Source organism: Pogona vitticeps, chromosome 4 (assembly GCF_051106095.1).
Source record: "Pogona vitticeps strain Pit_001003342236 chromosome 4, PviZW2.1, whole genome shotgun sequence".
Classification (NCBI taxonomy): domain Eukaryota; kingdom Metazoa; phylum Chordata; class Lepidosauria; order Squamata; family Agamidae; genus Pogona; species Pogona vitticeps.
This window is the reverse complement of record NC_135786.1, coordinates 16,011,918-16,030,060: the sequence shown is the minus strand read 5'-3', so window position 1 is coordinate 16,030,060 and position 18,143 is coordinate 16,011,918. Positions and strand designations below refer to the sequence as shown.

General features: G+C 43.2%; 1 protein-coding gene across 4 annotated transcripts in view; it reads right to left on the bottom strand.

The window, feature by feature from the left end:
* The window catches only part of CTCFL (CCCTC-binding factor like), a 30,452-nt gene that overhangs the window by 3,135 nt on the left and 9,174 nt on the right, over positions 1-18,143 (bottom strand). For all 4 annotated transcript variants that reach the window (XM_020797479.3, XM_072996819.2, XM_072996820.2 and 1 more), the window contains exons 6-10: positions 16,436-16,569; positions 11,913-12,033; positions 10,154-10,303; positions 3,685-3,845; positions 422-604 (exon numbers count right to left, since the gene is read on the bottom strand). In XM_020797479.3, the coding sequence (XP_020653138.3) occupies positions 422-604; positions 3,685-3,845; positions 10,154-10,303; positions 11,913-12,033; positions 16,436-16,569 (749 nt within the window). The remainder of the gene's footprint in view (positions 1-421; positions 605-3,684; positions 3,846-10,153; positions 10,304-11,912; positions 12,034-16,435; positions 16,570-18,143) is intronic.

Genomic DNA, 18,143 nt, shown 5'->3' with positions numbered 1-18,143 from the left:
TTGCAGCCCTTTATTAATCTACTAAAGATCATTCAACAACCTATTTACTGTTCCTCCCTTATTTTATTTTATTTATATGCCGCCTATCTGGTCAGTCATGACCACTCCACTCTGTCTGAGAACCCATAACTGTCCCCTCCATCTGATCTGGACACGAATTGAGATTAGTGAACACATACACACATAAATATATACAGTATATGTGTACATACACACAAACACAGAGAGAGAGAGAGAGAGAGAGAGAGAGAGAGAGAGTATACAGTACAGTATACACACACAAATACACACACACACCGAATTCTGCAGCCCACACCAGACTTTGTGGATCCTTTGGGACATACACCGTTCAGGCTAGCATGGATCACACGTATATCACATGCATCTCCAAGAGGTTTCCTTAAGAAGCAAATCCGCTTACCCAGCGTGAATACTCCTTGCCGCATTTAGGACATTCATAAACTTTTGGCTTAAAACTGGAATCATGGTGTTTCTTGAAGTGAACTCTCAGAAGCTGTTTCTGCCGAAAGCACTTGCTGCACGAGACACAAACAAAGGGTTTCTCACCAGTGTGTGTCCACTTGTGTATCACCATGTGGCGTTCCTAGGGAACCGGGGGGGGGGGAGAGAAAAGCAGAGATGACTGTAACAAAGTCAACTATTTTTGAACAAGCCCATGCATCGCAAGTGGCTGAAAAACAGATCTTGTTTACAACTCCTCACATCACAATGACCAAAATCCTCTTGTTTAGCAATGGTGCTATAATTGCAATCACATAAAGTGCAGAAATAAATATGTTATCAAGTCACCACCTGTATCACTCATGCCAGCTGTGTAAGTTGGTGCACAACAGGAGATCCAACTAGCAGCAATTCATCACTGCAGTTTACACCATGACATTAACACTCACATATCTAATCAACAGGTATTTTCCCAGTGCCTTGTAGCCTATTTCTGTGCAGATTAGATAACAAAACTCCACTGAATGAAAAATGTCTCATCCTGGTGTATGGGGGTTAAGGCGCCCTTGATTTTTTGGGGTAGATTTCCCTCTCTGGAAATTAGTATTTGTGTCCGTGTGTTTTAAAACACAAAGCTGCAATTATATAGGAGAAATTGGATGAAAAGATTCTGGTGACTAAATGAATCCTTGTTCAGGCCCACCAGTGTCTTATTTTTATTTCAATGCCCATGTTTGGTATACACAGATGAGAACAGAAAGAGCATTAGTGAAACACTCCTGCTTTAGTTCAAGTTCACTTCAAAAATAAATAATCCCTTTTTGAAAAGATCACACAAATACATCTCATTATCTGAGTACCACGGACAAGCAAGCTCAGAAATAAGTTTTCTTAGCTGAACATGTGCCTGCTGACGACATCAGTAATACAGAATCAGCAAATAAATAAATAGGTTGCGGAGAATTGGCCCAACACAAATTTAGATATTTAAACCAAGATGTTTTTCAGGAGAGTGAAATTGAATACTTTTTAAAATACAGAAATGGGGAAATGTGTCATCCACTAACAAAGCACCAACTTTCATGTATTTTGGGGAAGGGGGGGAGGAAGGATTCCAGCTGATGGGAGATTTGACTGGAAAGGACGGTGAGCGAACAGATTCCGTTCCAATGCAGCCCTGACGTATCAGTTTCACACCTAGTACAGTGGTACCTCGCTAAACGACGACCCCACTAAACAACGAATCCACATGACGATGACTTTTTGTGATCACTATAGCGATTCACAAAACAGTCATTCCAATGGGGGATTTTTGCTGGACGTCGATTAGGTCCGTGCTTCGCGAACTGTTTGTTTGCAAGACGACAATTTTTTTCAGCTCTGCAAAATGGCTGCCCTGTGTTTTCTGGACCCATGCTTCGCAGGGCAGCCATTTTTACAGCTGATCGGCGCTCGCAAAATGGCTTCCCTATGGGTGATCTTCGCTGGATGACAAGGTATTTTCCCCACTGGAACGCATTAACCCGGGTTTCAATGCATTCCAATGGGGGAAGGGTTTTTGCATGACGACGATTTCTCTAAATAGCGATTTTCCTGGGACGGATTATCATCATCATGCGGGGCACCACTGTAGTAGGGCATAAGAACAGGCCTGAGCTCACATGACTTCTTCCAGGAGCAGCACTTCTGCACATATTGAGGTGCCCATGAACAGGCCCTTCCTCTTCTTCCACAATGCGAAGATGGTGACCATGGAGCTGAACGCAGTGGGAGAAGGTCATGTGAAGACAACACCTGGTCTTCTTCACATTTCCATCAACTCCACATAAGAGTCCACATCTGAATTGGACCAAAGGGTGAAATGACACACGAACGTAAGGGTGGGCAGCCTCCAGAGGTCCAAGGAATGCATGGGCCCCTCTGAGGGTTGCCCCTGTTCTCATGACACTCACTCCTAGTATTTTGCTTACAATTTTTTTCACTGAAAAAAATCGCTTGTGCCCTCTAGTGGCCCAAAATGTATGCTATCTAACTTTTTTTAAACTGGGGGTGGGGGTTGGCCACCGCTTCCTAGAGGGCACAGGAAATTCTTCTTGGCCCTCAATTTTAAAATGTGAGGGTGCATCCCAAGGATGTGAATGTCCCATATTAAATGGGATTGCTACCCCATCTAGCACAGGTTGAATCCCCATTCATTGATCTGCCTTTTCACATGCCCAGGGGCACCTCTGTCTTGTCTCGATTAAGCTTCAGTTTGTTTGCCTTCATCCAGTCCATGACTGACTCCAGACACTGGTTTAGAACTGAAATAGCTTCACTGGGATTGGATTTTAAAAAAGATGAATATTGCCTGCTTCTACCATGTTTCCCTTTAGGAATGTACTTCCTTTAAAGCTCTGTACTCGAGCAATTAAGACTTGCTAACGAAGCCCGTTTAACTCCTAATGACTAATCACAAAACAAAGGAAGTGAATTTGCAACATGAGGAATGAGGCAAGAATAAACAGACTTCCTTCCCCTCCAAAGAAAGTTTCTCTTCTAATGACAGAACAGTAATGTGTAGTTCTGTCATTAGAAAATCAGTCCAGTACCTGCACCAGACATAAAACCCCATGATCCTGCTCTCATCCCCTTGCCACCTGTAGAAGGCAAACAGCCCTGGCTCTCTCTGCTCCTGAGTTTGCTGAATGATTCACAGCTTTAAGCCTTACTACAAAACTGTAGCACCTTCTCAAAACCCTTAGAACAGGGGTCCCCAACCTTTTTGGGACCACAACATGCCCACCCGTGAGTGTGACACGCCCGTCCGCAAGCACGACATGCCCACTGTACATGCGTGTGAGGGGGGGCAGAGATCCGTGTCCGTGGTCTGGTTCAAGGAAGCCCACGGACTGGCACCGGGCCGTGGGCCGGGGGGTTGGGGATCCCTGCCTTAGAAAATATGGTAGAAATTAATCCATTATGATACTGTCATATGGCTATAGATGATTGGTTTCTGATCTTCAGTTATAATAACAGGCGAGCATCTCTGTTCTAATAACCTAATCACAAACTGCAAATATTAACATGTATGTTTTTGCATTCTGACATTTGCAAACTTTTATGTTTTACAGGAGTTTAACTGCAGACTGCTGCAATAAATATTTACAAGGTGATCAAAGAGAATACCTGCCCTACTAATCCAATCAAACCAGCACTCAGGACCCCAACTATCTTAAATACCTGTTTGCATGCATAATTGCACTGATCACATTTGAATCTCTTTTCATTTCTGTGCGTCTTCTTGTGTTGCCTGAAAGCATAGCGCTCGTGGAAGGCTGCGTCACAGTAATTGCACCTCAACGGCACTTCTATGTACGAATGGAGGTTTCGCAAATGGATACCTGGAAAAAGATTTAGTATAATTTTTTTCTTGTCAAAAATGGTATTGAGCAAAATACTTTTCAGCATTTCTGTGGATTTCCCCCCAAAGAAGTCTGAGTATGACATCAGTCCAGGGTGACGGGGGGGGGGGGGGGGGAAGACTACCTCCTGTTCTGAAAGTCAGCATTGGATCATGAAAGAGCGCCAGTTCACCAGGTGGTCACACTCTCCATGGCCACAGTGGAACATGCCATGTATTAAACAGAAGCAAACTGCATTTGCCATCAAATGTTAACTCGTCAGAGAGTCACCACTGATCGCAGCTCTTTGATGGAAACACTTGCACATGCGTGACATTTTCAGGAAAGAAAGAAACCATTTCAGCTCCTTGCATGAAAATGTCATGTATGAACTCTCTCCGCATCCTTTCCCAGGAGTTTTTGTATCACAGCTCAGAAAATCCCCTCCAGGTAGATGGGCAGTCTCCATACCAGTTGGGGGTTCTGGGATTTGTTGTCTCCCAAAATATATTCTGCGGTCTCTGGTTTCAACATTGCTTCATCTACCTGCGTAAAAGTAAATTTTATGTAAGTAGATGAAGTAAAACGTAAAATTTCTGGCAGAGTGGAGTTGATTTAAATCACAATTTAAATGTAAAAAACCCCCAATGTTTTCACTATTTAAATTTTAATAAAATTTTAAAAATTTAAATTGTGATTTAAACCAACCTGACTGTCAAATAATCAGTGATTTTAATTCAACTTGATTTCTGGGCATCTGGAAGGTAGATGTTGATCGGGCACTGGCCATGACATCTTACTTCTACAGCTCCCATTAACAACAGACTGTTGTTATCAGACTCCTCAGTGCCTTGCAGAAATAAATGAATGACCTGCATGAAATGCTTGGGTCTACATGCTTAACAAGTTGTCTGATTTCAGTCCTAGGGATTCCCTAAGGGATGATACGACCTAAGGTGGATTGTGTAGCCCTCCAAGAATTGCTGGACTGCCATTTCCATTAGTATTCACCAATGGCTATATTGGTGGAAAACATACCGTATTTTTCCATGTATAAGACACTACTTTTTCCTAAAATCATTACACTAAAAATTGAGGGGCGTCTTATACACTGAAGTAAGCTGATACAGCTGAGGAGAGAACAAAATGGCACATACCTTGCCTCTGTAAACAGGCTTCCTTCAGTCAGGAGGCTTAGCTTCCTACAGTCAGGAGGCTTAGCTTCCTCTAATCATGAGCCTTATGGAACTGATGTCAGCTGATGCTGAACAAACCAACTGGAACACACCTTGTTGGAGGTGGAGCCTGTAGGCAGTGCTCAGATTCAACAGGGACTCCTAATGTCCAACAGTATTCTGAGCACAGAGGCTGAATCCTCAAAGCTAAGTTTTTTATATTTTTGATTAGAAAATTGGGGGGGGGGGTCTTATAAACAGGGACATGTTATAAACGGAAAAATACAGTATATAACATGGACTGCTAAGAATTCTTCCTATCTGGACAATTTTAATGAATAAATCTATGAATTATATATCTACTACAGGAAATGAAAAAACAAATTAAAGAAAAAGGGGCAAATCCTATCCATGTGAGAATATTTCACCTTTCCACAAAAAAGGGCTGGGGCACTGTGATTTCTTCTCTGCTTCTTCACAGCGATTAGAACTGAACAAACTAAACTTGACTATTGCAACAGACCTCTTTCTGAAATGTGTTGCCGCTTTCTGCACTTGAAAAATAATTCTGCTCTACTGGCTGAAAGTAATTTAAAAGCAACTAGAGCTTCCAAGGGTCATATAATCAATTACTGTTTCCTAAGCATATATAAAAGTTCAGATGTTAATGGCTGCTTTGGGTCAGATCCATGCTGCCATAAAAGGCCATGAAAAGGCTCCCGTCAGCTTCAGAAGAAGCCTTCCTGGCTGGCTTTAACTGTATTTTCACTGCGATACTGCATCATCTTTCAACTCTCCTTGGATTTATCCAGAGTCATTCACAAATAAGAATTAATAAATTATTAGAAATTAATAAAATTTTCTCCTTCAACCTAGCACTTGCCACATTCAGGGTCTTATGTGGACATGATCTGCCACTGAACAATTCAGCCCTTTCTGCATTAATCATCAATAATCATAAGACTGCATCTACTAGCTATGTTCAGGGGTCAGCTCCAAATACCATCTATTATGTTGGATTTATGTCCATTTATTCTTTTGCATAGAGACCAACCTGATAGCTTTGCATCAAAATGTGGTAGAGGACATTGCTGGCAGGGGACATGATGGAGGACGAGGATGGGGTAGATGACCTTGTTAGGTCCTGGAACAGTGTGGCCGAAATAGACACGTGGATCTGCTATGACATTTCTTACAGAGGCTTGTATCTCTCTTTGGAAGTCTGTTGTTGCTGGTAATATAGGTGTCTTTCTGGGCTTGTCACATAAAGTCTCTGTGAGGGACATGCCATTGCTCAAGATGGACTGTAGACTGCTGGTAATACATTCAGGTGGTTTTAGCTAGAAACTTCAGGCGACAACAAGAATCTGTTCAAGGTCTGCCCTCTTGAAGATTTTTCTTGGGGCTTAAGAAATGCTCCATTTCAGTCTTCGTAGTAAAGGTCTCTGTCTGACAAGATGTGGTCATATTAAAACAGCTGGGAAGTGATTTTGTGGTTTGTTCTGGATGGAAACTGAAAGAATGGTCACTAGGACCTCCGTATCCACAGGGGATTGGTTCCACAATCTACTGTGGATGCCTGAAACTGCAGATATAAAGAAACCTTATATACAACATGCAAGGGGGCAAGACAACGGCCATGAGGAGGTGGGGAAAAGAGGGGCACCCTTGTATGTTGTATAGGACTGTGGCAAACCACGGATAAGCTGGTTCTCCCCCCCCCCCTTTCAGCTTGGGCACTTTTTCAATATTTTGGCTATTAGAATCTTTTTTCCTTCTTGTGATAACACACCTGGACTGTGTCCCAAGGATCTATAAATATTAATAATCCAGAATAAACTGTGACAAAAGCAAAATCAGGAGAGTTTGGGGGTTCCTTCTGAAGTGGAACATTTGAATGACTGCAAATAATTGCCACAAAAACTAGTTCAAATTAGTAAAAATATCTTGGGATTTAGAGAACATGGTCCACACAATGCTACAGTCACATAGAAATTTGTCTGAAGCAACATTTGACGTAGGTCTGAAGCTCTATTAGAGATCAAAGCATCTAAGGAGTGCTTAGAGAAATGCAGACAGTTCTTGATTAAGGTTACCAACAGTTCTCAGCACCTTTTTTACACATCCATTGCAAGAAAGGGCAATTTTGTTTGGTCCTCATTTTTCAGGGAAGCAAATTAATGTGCACTTCCCAGACCATTATGAAAATCAGAATGGTATGTTATCTTTCAAACTGCACACCTCTCTGAATTTTGTGATGTAGTTCTTAGCTCAAAACTGCGTATCGGAATGTTTAGGGAATATAAACATAAAAATATACATATATTATGATGGTTTAGAGAATTACCTATTAGAGCCAAAGGTTTCGAGTTCAATTCCCCACTGTGCCTTCTGGGATAAGAGCCAGCCTGTGTAGCCTTAGCCATGCTGCACAATCTCAGAGAACAGTAAACCACTTCTAAGTACCCTTATATCTAGAAAAGGGGTCACCATAAATCAGACTTGACAGCATATCGCTATTAATTAAATAAGAGAATATTACACAGAAAAAACATATAATAGCAAAAATACTATGCAAAAATGTGTATTGGGGAAAATAATATATCTGTGAAGATTCTCAGTCATCCAGGTGTGGTTATCTGGAAGTTGAGTCATGGCAATTGGACTTCTTTCCTGTTACGTTGAAACGTTTTGCCACTCATCCAGGTAGCTTCTTCAGTCTGTGCAGAGTTGGAACGACATGGATGATATATCCTTTTTTTCCATTGGGTTTCACTTCTCCCTGGTCTGAATTGGCTCCTTAAATGGACCCAGAAAGATCATCCGTCCCCAGAAATATTGGGACCACACCCACCAGAATGTTAATGACTGTTAACGACCCATGACAATGGGTGGAGAAGGACTGCAGAAGTGGAATTATCCCTCACCCCTTTGACCATCTAAGGAGCCTATTCAGACCAGAGGGAAGTGAAACCAACATGGAGGATAGATCAGGGGTCTCCTACCAACTCTCCTCAGACTGAAGAAGCTGCTTGGATGAATAGCAAAATGTTTCAACCTAAGAAGAAAGAAGTCCAGTTGCAATGACTCAATTTCCAGATAGGGGAAGTAATGTATGAAAACAATGGAAATACCCTTTCATCTAATGAGTAAACGGAATGCACTTATAATTGATTATATGTCACACTGATTTGAAATGGAGCCACACTGATTCTTGAAGGGCCAGGACTAGATTTTCGTCAACTTTGAGGTAGGCATGTCACATGCATTCTCTTAATGCAGAACCACCACAAGATGGTGCCCTCGCACTTTGTTACAAAAATAAATCAGAAGCCTGTAGATCCTCACCAATGAATGTAGGCAATGAGTACAGCCTAAAAGTCTTGCAGAAAGAACTGTCCAACCTACTCCGGAGTATACTACTTTGTAATTTGTCTCAAGCGATAAAACGAAGACATTTATTCCTGTGTGATCCTCTGGTAATTTCAACAGTGGTGGCAAGTCTGGTCGTAAAGCCTCCTTTTTGAAATTTCAAGCTTCCTCTGATTGAGTTGCAGTCAGAAAAACATCTGGGGGAGACGTGGTTCTCAAGCACCTGTGGTCCTCAAAGCCAGGGACAAGAGAGAGTGCCTACATCATAGTCTACTTTTCTTTTTCCAAATCACAGCCTCATTTCTTGATTTTTTTTTCCAAGTCAGCGAAACAAATGCATTATTTGCCATCTCGAATTGATTACTGCAGGGGTGGAAATATCAAGCAGTGTTTCTGGTTGCAGCCCCCTTAATTGCTCCACTTCAAGTTAATGGAATTCACTGGAACCAGGAACACTACTGGGGGGGGGGCAAGGAGGCAGTGAGATAACTCTGGGAATAATCAGTTGTGGGGAGCAGTAATTCCTTCCCACACTCTCTTCTCTAGTTTTACACAATTCAATGGAGCAACTTGTATATGATGCAGGACCTCTGTATTCATGGGATTGGTATATGTGGTTTCACCGATCTGTGGTTTTCCAGAGTCCTATATCCAGCATACAAGGGTGCCCCATTGTGGCCTTTTTCCCAACCCGTTGCATGTTGCATCAAGGGTTCCCTTGTATCAGTGGTTTCAGGCATCCACGGTAGATTGCGGAACGAATGACTCAATGGATGGGTGTTCTAATGTAGAAGAACAAAAGAGCTGTGGTACCTCGAAGACTTAGGCATTGATTTTAGTGTTAACTTTTGTAATTTATAATCCACTTCTTTTCTCTGGCATTGAGGAACTGGACTGCAATCTCTGGAAGTTTATACCTAAGTAAAATCTGCCAGTCTTTAAGGCATTTCTGTTTGAAACAGATATACCAGTTTGAAAACCTGCTTATAGCTTAAGCCTGCATTTCCCCCTCTTTTCCATCATTATTTTGGGCAATCTCTCCCACTAAAGCCTCACTGATTTTTTGGTCCAATGTAGAGAACCAATGGAATTAATTTTTGTATTAGAGCTCTCTGAGTTTATTTCTGTTCTGGCTTGCTCATCTTCTCCCTTACGGTGTGCACATGAACACTGTGACTAAATCAAATAGCCACAAATAGACTTGATGTGACAGCACAATTTTGTTTTGTGATATTATCTAGTCACTGATGCACACTGTTAACCACCAAGGAAGAAACGAAAGGCAAGTATGGTACAAAACACAAAGGTGCAAACAAAGCCATTACAAATCAAGAATGGAAAGACCGTAGATCACCAACGCTGTTCCGGATATACCAGAACCTGAAAACATACAGAGAGTTTGTGGGAGTCAACATTTAATAAGTCTTTTAATTTATAGGGCTGTCATAAATCAGAAATTATTTGATAACACACAATAAAAAAATTAACAAACATCCTAAGTGCAACTGATTTGTATGGGGAGCAGGAATGAGGCTTACTGGCGGCATCAAAAATATTTCATGCTGCCCACACTGGAGGAATCATGGTTTATTTGTTGCAAAGAGTCCAGGTTAATTATTGATTGGGAACAATCGAGCTGAATTAAAATGCATCTAGGACAGCACTTTCACAAGTCAAAATCTGATAATGATGCTCATCCCAACATTTGATTGATTTCGCAGAATATATATTTTTTTCCAACAAAGAAGGAATGAAACTTACTTAAGTCCCCTTTCCTGGCGACAGATGTTTGACAGTGCGGACACTGGTGTTTCGGCACATTTGTCTCATGTTTGTGCAGGATATGGAATTTTAGCGTTCCAGCCTGAGTGAACCTGGCTTTACATATCAGACATTCAAAGGGCTTTTCACCTAGAATGAAAAAAAAATGTAAATGAAAAAGCAAAACAGCACCATCAAAAATATAGGACATTGCTGCACATAAACATTTTCTTGACCTATGCTTTGCTATTGAGGTAACCATCAACTGCATATTTTCCCTTCCCAGTGTCTTAAAACACAGAGAAGCAGAATGGTACAGTGGTTAGAGTGACAGGACACAGCTTGGATGACTTAAGCCGCCGAGAGTGGTCCTGAGGGACTAGATAGGCGGGATATAAAATAAATAAATAAATAAATAAATAAATAAATTAAGTTCTAATTGTTCCTCGAAACTCACTGGCTAACCCTTGGGACAGTCACTTTTCCTCACCCTGACGATAAGACTATTTTGAGGAAAAAAGTAGGAGAAAGATAGTGTTGAGCTCCCTAGAGAAACACATGAACAAACACATATAAATCTACTGATGCCCACAGGCCTTAATTTGATTCATCGATGCAATTCAACTTGTTAAAATAAATACATATAATTTTCCTCGAGTCTTTACTGCTGCTGCTGGTTGGTGTGCCAACAATCACCTCATGCTAAGTGAGAAAATGCTGCAACTTTTCTACACTCCTTTGCCATGCGCAGCCTCTTCGAAGACAGCATCCATCTTACCTTTTCAATTCCTGGGAATGGAGTAGGGGGGAAATCGGCCAACCATGCTCGTCCTACCTGTCCTTCCTGGTATTATAATCAATTGCCGTGTGGGTGGGCCACATAAAACCTGCAGGCCACATCTGACCCTACCAGGGATAAATTGTACCCCAACCCCCAAAAGGCTAGAAAGGTTGTTGAATTTTTGAGAGGAACAAAGTTCCCTTGGGGCATGTGGAGCAGTTTTGACATATTTTGAGTGCCCCCCTCCCACTTTTTAAAATGTGGGAACTAAATGGCTTTTTAAGTTAAAAAAAATCAGTGTCTTAAAGGAAAAAAACTCTGGAGTGGATGCAACCCTCCAAAATCAAGAAATGGGTGTATCTGGCCAGTTGCGCTCTAAAGACTGCTCCCTTCTACCCTAAGGGCTCTGGCATAACCATTCTCCTCTCCCCATGGGCACAGCCATCTTGCCGTCCCGAAGTGGCCTCTCCCAACCCACCGGATAAGACAAAAATGTGAGCAAAAGCTGCGGGCAGTAAGGAAAGGGTGAGACTACAAGTGAGGTGGAGAGATTCAATCAAGGAAGCCACAGCCTTCAGCTTGTAAGACTCAAGCAGAGCTATTTGTGACAGGACTTTTGGGGAGGCCTTTAGTTCAAAGGGTTGCCATAAGTCAGAAACAAAGATGCCTAACAATAAAGCAACCAATGCAAGCGAGCTTATTCCTCAATTGCTTATACAAACAGAGTATGTTCCAACGAGTGTCCAAAAGGCAGGGGGAAGGGGAACAACTGGCTCTCTAAAGGATAGTAAGATCAATACAGGGTATGATCAAAGTTCAGTACCTACAGTACTGCTACCCCTTATTCTTCCTTCATGTTTCCCAGCAGTCAACAGTCCTTCCTTCACTGACGCAACGGAGTGTAACATCACAGAAGCAGGAACTGCATCACTCAGTAAACAAAATACTTTAGTGCAATCATTGCATTTGGCTGCTTACCTGAATGAGTCACCATATGTCTTTTCAGCTTGTATGTATCTCTGCTAGCATAGCTGCAGAGAGTACAGTGATAAGGCCGCTCTCCTGTATGGGAACGAATGTGACGCTTCAATTTGCTGGCCTATCAGATAAGTGAAAAGAAGCCGAATTAGAGCCATAGTCCAGCAGGTTATGTCCAGTAATGGAAAGGACTGCATCAGTTCAATTAAAATAGGTAGGTTTTCTCCTATCCCAACCATAACCCTTAAATGAACCCTCCCAAAAATCTGCTTTGCAGTACAGTGGTGCCTCGCTTAACGAGCGCCCCGTACAGCGATGAATTCGCATAGCGATCCCTTTTCCGGGATTGCTAATGCGAAGGCATCGTGTCGGCCCCAATGGGCGAAATTCGCATAGCGAAGATCAGTAAGCGTTTCGCTTACCGACCTTCGCTTTGCGACCCGCGGATCAGCTGTTCAGCAGGTCCAAAATGGCCGCCGGAACACCCGAAATGGCCGGGGGCAGCATTTTCGCGCCCTTGGTAAGCAAGGGGAGGGTGCAAAAACGCTGTGCGCGGCCATTTCGGGTGTTCCGGCGGCCATTTTGGACCCGCCGAACAGCTGATCCGCGGACTCGCTGCGGCTGAAATGGCCGCGTGGAGTGTTTTTGCACCCTCCCCTCGCTTACTGAGGGCGCAAAAATGGCTGCCGGACCTGGAAAACATCACTGTACGGTGAGTTTTCTGCCAATTTGGATCAATGGCTTTTTTTGATCCGTACAGCGATGTTTTCGCATAGCGAGGCACCACTGTATTGGGAAACTCTTCAAAACTAGTTTTCAGATGAAACCAACAACTGCAGAAGGGAGGGGAGAGGAAAGAAGGTCTGTGGAACCCAGGCGGCAGTGCCAACACCTTATCATCTCTACGTTTAGGATTAACTCCAGGTGACCTGCCAAAACTATAATTTAAAAATAGCTTACTGTCTGACAGACAGCAGCAGACACAGGTAACATCAAGGGAATGTATAAGGGTGTCAAGCAGGCTTTAGGTCCGATACAGAAGAAATCTGCTCCCTTGAAGTTTGCTTACAGACATGATCATCCAGGACCGAGCACAACAGATGGAACGCTGGGTGCAGCACTACTCTGAGCTATATTCCAGAGGGAATGTAGTAACCAAACAGGCATTAAAATAACACTGAGTGCCTGCTTGTCTTGGAAGAGTTGGACAGCAAACCAACTTTAGCAGAAATGAAAGTGGTCTTGGATTCCCTTGCCGCCGGCAAGGCATCTGGGAAGGATAACATCCCTGTTGAATTACTGTAAAGAGTTCATCACCACTGAGCTGTATGAAATCTTTTGTCTTTGCTGGAGGGAAGGTGGAGTACCACAGGACATGAAGGATGCAAAAATCGTCACATTGTATAAGAAAGGAGACAGGGGCAACTGGAATAACTACTGTGGCATCTCTCTTCTCAGCGTTGTAGGGAAGCTGCTTGCCCGTGTTGTGCTGAAGAGGCTCCAGGTGCTTGCAGACAGAGTCTATCCAGAATCACAGTGTGGATTTCAAGCTAATAGATCCACCATTGACATAGTATTTTCTCTCAGACAGTTGCAGGAGAAATGTAGGGAACAATAACAGCCGCTCTTTGTGGCCTTCATAGATCTTACAAAGGCATTTGATTTGGTTAGCAGGGACAACCTTTTTAAAATACTTCCCAAGATTGGATGTCCACATCGGCTTCTTAAAATCATCAGGTCCTTTCATGAGAAAATGAAAGACACTGTAATTTTTGATGGCTCAACATTAGATCCCTTCGATATCTGAAGCAGAGTGAAACAGGGCTATGTCTTCGCGCCAACCCTGTTTGGGATCTTTTTTGCTGTCTTGCTGAAGTACGCTTTTGGAACAGCAACAGAAAGTGTCTTATCTCCGAACTAGATCAGATGGAAAACTCTTTGATCTCTCTAGATTGAGAGTGAAGACCAAAGTCCAGCTGAAATGCATGTGGGACTTCCTCTTGGCCGGTGATGCAGCTGTTGTCCATTCTGCCAAAGACATCCAATAACTTATGAATCGTTTTAGCAAGGCCTGCCAAGATTTTGGATTAACAATCAGCCTGAAGAAAACAAAAGTCATGGGCCAGGATGTGGACTCACCTCCCTCTATTACCATCTCTTCACAAGAATTGTAGGTTGCTCATGATTTCGTGTACCTTGGCTCAATGATCACTAACACTCTCTATCTAGATGTCAAACTGGATAAATGCATTGGCAAAGCAGCTACCATGTTCTCTAGGCTCACAAAGAGTATGGCTTAACAAGAAGCTGACGGCATATACCAAGATCCAGGTCTATAGAGTTTGTGTCCTGAGTACACTTCTGTACTGCAGTGAGTCCTGGACCCTTTGTGCACAGCAGGAGAGGAAACTGAACATGTTCCATATGTGTTGTCTCCGATACATTTTTGGCATCACTTAGCAGGACAAAGTCCCAAATAGTGCAGTCCTGGAACGAGCTGGAATTGTCAGCATGTATACATTACTGAAACAGCAACGTCTATGTTGGCTTGGGCATGTCATGAGAATGGCTGACAGACAGATTCCAAAAGATCTCCTGTACAGAGAATTAGTGCAGGTAAATCGCCCCAGAGGGTGACCACAGCTGTGATACAAGACATCTGCAAACAGGATCTGAAGGCCTTAGGAATGGACCTCAACAAATGGGAAACCCTGACATCTGAGCGTTCAGCCTGGAGGCAGGCGGTGCATCACGGCCTCTCCCAATTTGAATAGACACTTGTCCAGCAGGCTGAGGCAAAGAGGCAGCCCCCAAACCAGCAAAATCAGGGAGCTGGACAGGGGACAGATTGTATTTGTCTTCAGGGTTGAAGGGATTGTCACTCTCGAATTGGCCTTCTCAGCTACACTGCACACTGTTCCAAGACCTCTAGTCAGAGCACATTACCATAGTCTCTTGAGACTGAAGGATGTCTACTGTCTGTGACTCCCAACCACTAGTCACTCTGGGTCCTAGTTCTTGTATAAAGGTGGGATTTTTAAAAAAATCAATACATAAATAGCTAGCTGACTAATTTTTGTTCCTCTTCTTAACTGGTTCCCCTGCTCCTGTAGATTATCGTATTTTTCGCTCCATAAGACGCACCTCTCCATAAGATGCACCAAATTTTTAGGAGAAGAAAACAGGGAAAATTAATTTGTTTTTTTCTCCTAAAATTTTGGTGAGCCTTATGAAACACACCCTAGCCCCCTCTGGCCCTGTGGCGGGAGCCTCCAAAGGGTCCTAGGGTGTGTTCCAGGACCCTTTGGAGGCTCACCCTGCCCCCCCCCATTGGGCCAGAGGGGGCAAAATCGCCACCTTCAGGGACTCTTCTGAAACTTCCCAAGCCTCAAGAGTCCCAGAAGGTGGTGATTTCGCCCACGCTGGCCCCGTGGGGGTGGGGTGGGGTAGCGTCGCAACGGTCCTGGAAGGTTCACTCGGACCCTTGCAACGCTCGCCCCCCCATGGGGCAAGCACGGTCAAAATCGCCAGCTTCCAGGACCTTTTGTGAGGCTTGAAAGGCTCAGAAAAGGTCCTGGAAGCTGGCGATTTCACCCCTGCTGGCCCTGTGGGGGGTGGGGGGAGCCCCACAAGGGTCCTGGAAGGCTCACTCCGGCCCTTGGGAAGCTTCCCCCATGGGGCCAGTGGAGGCGAAATTGCCACCTTCGCTCCATAAGACGCACAGACTTCCCCCCCACACACTTTTTTCGGGGGAAAGTGCATCTTATGGAGCAAAAAATACGGTAATACTAGAAGAATACACTCATACATACACACAAGAATGTATGTATTCGTATATACATATATGTATATATCAAAAGTAGGCAGGAATATTTATCTTTCCGAACAAGTTTCAAAGACAACTACAGTGGTGCCCCGCATAGCGACGATAATCCGTTCCGGAAAAATCATCCCTATACGGATTCATCGCTATGCGGAACAAAAAAAGCCCATAGGAATGCATCAAAACATGTTTAATGTGTTCCTATGGTCAAAAAACTCACCGTTATACAAAAATCCTCCATACAGCCACATTTCTGCAAAAAAGCCATCGATACGCGGATTCGTCGTTAAACGGGCCGCCCGTTATGCGGGGCACCACTGTACTTGGGGACAGAATGCTATTACCAGGTTCATGACAAGATGACCAAAAAAATGCAAATGTGGTTTCTTTCATATCGTTTCCCCATGTTTGAAAATGACCAGGGGAATGCATTTTCAACCTATGGACTTTTCGACCTACGGACACCGTTCCAATACGGATTAAGTCTGTAGGTCAAGACTCCACTGTATCTAACTGAGCTTGTGTTTATTTCCTATATACGCTTATACAAAAAAAGGTTCAAAATAAGAAAAAAATATGATCACATACACCACTGAGTAGCTATACAGTATGTCTTTCAAAGGATCTTCATTCCTCTGTATGCACAAAGTGCACAGAGGTGTAACACTAAAAGCAATGGTGCTATGAATGCCAGTCATACCTCCACACTACAATAACTACAGAACGTGCACTTGAAGGGCTTTTCAAGTGTATGCTTATACCGCCTGTGTCGCGAAAGTTCTCCACTTGTCACAAATGCCATATCACATTCACCACACTTGTGTGGCTTGGTCCCTGGAAGAAATTTTAAAAAATTCTCTGTTAAATGCAGGCTGCTGGATAGCTCAGTGGTTTGGATATATGGTTGCAGAGCCAGAGGTTGAGAGCTTGATTCCCCACTGGGCCACCTTGACAAGAGGTAGACTTGATGATCCATAGGGTCCCTTCCACATCTGCAGTTCCAAGATGACGATAATGATTTTGATAACTGAAAATGTTCAGGAAATTTTACTTTTTTAATTGTGCATTCACTGTGCCAAGCCGCTGATTTTATAATAATGATAATAATGTGCCGTCAAGTCAATTCTGACTTAACAACAATCTTTTTCGGGGGTTTTCTAGGTAGAGAGTACACAAAAGTGGTTAAGCATTTGGGGGGCATCCTGGGACTGTGCAGCTGGGTCAAGGCTACACAGGCTGGCAAATCCTCTAGGAGGCAAAAATGAGGAACTGAACGCCCAACCTCTGACTCCACAGCCAGATGCCCAACTCACTGAACTATCCAGCCAGTTACTGATTTGTTAACTACCGTATTTTGAAAGTTTTTAAAAAAAGAATTAAAGAACCTCTTAATGAGGGTGAAAGAGGAGAGCGCAAAAAATGGTCTCAAGCTCAATATCAAAAAAACAAAGATCATGGCCACTGGTCCCATCACCTCCAGGCAAATAGAAGGGGACGATATGGAGGCAGTGACAGATTATTCTTTCTTGGGCTCCATGATCACTGCAGATGGTGACAGCAGCCATGAAATTAAAAGACGCCTGCTTCTTGGGAGGAAAGCAATGACAAACCTCGACAGCATCTAACAAAACAGAGACTTCAGAGAATGAAGATCCTTGCCGACAAAAATAAGACATAAGACATAAGACATAAGACATAAGAAATTTATTTGTCATTGCGCTCACAAGTGGGTGCAACGAAATGAGGTGCTCTTCCCCAAGGTAAAACTGGACAACACTACAAAAAAAAAAAGTTAAAATATACACAACTTTCACCATCCAAATATAGATACCCCGTTTTCTCTCAGCAATTAAAATTCCACCAAAAACCTATGGCCCCGCATTTAAACTCAATACTGCACTTGGTTAAATCCGCATAGTCAAAGAGATGGTTTTTCCTGTAGTGATATATGGAAGTGAGAGCTGGACCATAAAAAAAGCTGACCACCAAAGAACTGATGCTTTTGAATTGTGGTCCTGGAGGAGAAGGGGACGACAGAGGATGAGATGGTTGGACAGTGTCATCGAAGCAACCAACATGAATTTGACCCAACTCCAGGAGGCAGTGGAAGACAGGAGGGCCTGGCGTGCTGTGGTCCGTGGGGTCACAAAGAGTTGGACACGACTAAACGACAATTTTGAAAGTTGGGAAATGCCCCCTCAAACCACTGAGGGTGAAACCAAATGCTGCACAGACATTTAAAAAGTATCTTTTTAGAGTACAGCTCTCAGACTTCCATACCTAGATGGTCTGGCACCAATACTGATTCTGGGATTCTGGAGCATGCAGTCCAAAAAAGTAACTTCCCCAAACTTTGGGAGGGCTAGTGTGGAGCTAGTATATACAGTTAAAGCAGCTATTTGGACTCT